Source organism: Teleopsis dalmanni, chromosome 1 (assembly GCF_002237135.1).
Source record: "Teleopsis dalmanni isolate 2A chromosome 1, ASM223713v2, whole genome shotgun sequence".
NCBI classification, from domain to species: Eukaryota; Metazoa; Arthropoda; class Insecta; order Diptera; family Diopsidae; genus Teleopsis; species Teleopsis dalmanni.
The window spans coordinates 133,305,642-133,308,104 of record NC_051846.1 but is presented as its reverse complement, the minus strand read 5'-3'; the positions used below and the strand labels follow the sequence as shown (position 1 = coordinate 133,308,104).

The window sequence follows — 2,463 nt, the reverse complement described above, 5'->3', positions numbered from 1 at the left end:
TCTTAAAATAACAACTTCTAAGACTTGCGTGGAAATAAGGCTCGTGAGATATGTAAAAATTAGTAGATAAATATAAGTATATATAATATATATTATTTTAAATATATTTGATAAATAAGCAATAATCATTCAGATATGCACTTTTCTCAGCTTCTAATACTTTTTCAATGTATGGTTCAATTTGTAATATACATAATCACCTTGTAGTCTCAGTGTTTCCGATCATGTCAGCTGTTTATTAGCAACGTTCTTGCACTTATACACTAAATATTTCAGCGAAAATTGAATCTAGTGAGATTTTTTTTTTAAAATTTTATCCAAAATTGATATAATAGTTAAAACATTCTTAATAGAAAAATTGGAAAAATTTTTGATGTTAACATCATTAAAATCATCGTTGACTATAGATTAACAAAAAATTAGGAAGCAGCGAAAAAAGTCAACTTGAACAAAAGCGAATGGAAATTATGAAATTTTTGTGAGATACTGTCATTGACCACAAAACAAAAAGGCTTTCGGAGCTATAATACTTAAGGATTTAAAAACAACAGTGAACGAAAAACCACAAATAGTTATTAATATTAATTTAATGTTCTGTTTTATAAAACCAAAATTAATATAAAGTAATGGAAAGCTCCACAAGTGGCGAAACAGCGAACTCACAATGCTCTCTACAAAAATCTAGAAAGAAATGTAGAAGCAAAAAACAGTCTTGTAAATCACAAAATCCTACGGTAATGAGACCAAATTTAGATGCAGAGAACACTTATTCGAAAGAAGGTGATACAATTAGAATTTGTAATAAATTGGAACAAGTTGAAATAGCTGACCCAATCAGCTTAAATAATCATGTACTAAATGGGTTGCTTAGCAAAGGAAAACGAAGCTATGAAAATGGAACTGAAGTCACTCAAAATGGTCATCATGTAGCTACAGTACGAAATGATTCTAATGATGAAAGTATTCCAGCAAGGAAAAATGAAATCGGCAAACCTAAAGCCAAATGTCTTTATTTGAACAGTTGTGACGATCAACGATGCCATACGGTTTCAGAAAACTTAAATAATGCAGTAGTCCAGCGTGTGTCCACTTTAATACCACCAAAAGTTGAAAACGGAATTGATCATGACATTACACGAATTAATGAATTGAATGTTAATGTAGAGCGAAATAATTGCATACATCCTGATAGTATATCAAGTAACATTAAATTTGCTGAACGGTCCAAAGAAACTAATGGAACAACAAAGCTACCAAATGCCACAGATAACTTAACTACTGCCAAGCTATGTGCTAGAAGCAATGATGAAAAAAAAGAATCCACAATGTCTACATTAGACGTAACCAACGTTTATATAGAGTATAAGCAATATAACTCAGAACTACAAATGCATGTGAGTGATTCCTAAACAGCCAATAAATTATAATTCTATATTTTTAAATAACTTTATTACCCGACTACAGAATATTTCAGTTCAAGTACTGTTTTTGAAATGTTTTTTCTTTGTAATTTTTTAATATTGTCTCTTTTATATATTTCATAGGACATCATGCGCCTGATACAAGCAGAACTATCGGAGCCTTATTCAATTTATACTTATCGCTATTTTATATATAACTGGCCAAAACTGTGCTTTTTGGCAGCACATGGTAATGAGTATGTTGGTGCCATAGTGTGCAAGCTAGATATGCACGCGAGTTCTCGACGTGGGTACATAGCAATGCTAGCTGTACGCAAAGAATATAGGAAATTGAAAATAGGAACAACTCTTGTACAAAAAGCTATTGAGGTTAGTATTACTCTCATTTCATTTATAAAACAAAGTGCATTCCTTTAAATACATAGGCAATGCTTCTGGATAATGCTGATGAAGTAGTGCTAGAAACAGAAATGCGTAATATACCCGCTTTACGTTTATATGAAAACTTGGGTTTCGTGCGTGATAAGCGTTTATTTCGTTATTACCTAAACGGCGTCGATGCGCTACGCTTAAAATTATGGTTTAGGTGAGATCTTCGTAAACTAATTACATATAACAATGTCAATGCGTTCAGAATAATAATTTTTTATATTTACGATAGTTGCTATGAGAGAAGAGAAGAAGATTAATCAAAAAGAAGCAAAAAAATGTTTTAAAGTAACTTACCGGCAATATGGCGGCAACACTAAATTACTTAATCAAATTAATATAAAAAATGTAAATCAGGTTTATTTTATATAGTACTATTTAGTTTACGGATACGTTTGCATGATACGCATTAAATTATAAATTGTGAATTGGAATATTTAAAAGTGATAAAAACTTTTAAATATGAAACGAAGAACAACCACCTAAATTCAATATTCTGTACATTGAATTTACATTTACATTGCACTTTAAAATTTGGCAAACCTATTCAAAGATTAAAATAGATTTAAAGTTGTGTTTTCTAATATCACCTTTTAAGAATAAATTAAATTAT

At 30.1% G+C, this 2,463-nt stretch overlaps 1 protein-coding gene across 1 annotated transcript; it reads left to right on the top strand.

The window, feature by feature from the left end:
* The first annotated feature begins 231 nt into the window (after positions 1–231).
* On the top strand, positions 232–2,463 carry LOC119668805. The gene is made up of 5 exons (XM_038078448.1): positions 232–291; positions 354–1,394; positions 1,545–1,790; positions 1,847–2,007; positions 2,083–2,463. The coding sequence occupies exons 2-5, from the start codon at positions 627–629 to the stop codon at positions 2,108–2,110; spliced, it is 1,203 nt and encodes a 400-aa protein (XP_037934376.1). The 5' UTR covers positions 232–291; positions 354–626; the 3' UTR covers positions 2,111–2,463.

What these genes read in the sequence shown, in the direction of transcription:
- LOC119668805 (XM_038078448.1), top strand. Translation starts at nt 627, where the DNA reads ATGGAAAGCTCCACAAGTGGCGAAACAGCGAACTCACAATGCTCTCTA. An exon ending in ACTCAGAACTACAAATGCAT is followed by an intron (nt 1,395 to 1,544) that starts GTGAGTGATTCC and finishes TATATTTCATAG; the next exon opens with GACATCATGCGCCTGATACA. An exon ending in CGCTTAAAATTATGGTTTAG is followed by an intron (nt 2,008 to 2,082) that starts GTGAGATCTTCG and finishes TATTTACGATAG; the next exon opens with TTGCTATGAGAGAAGAGAAG.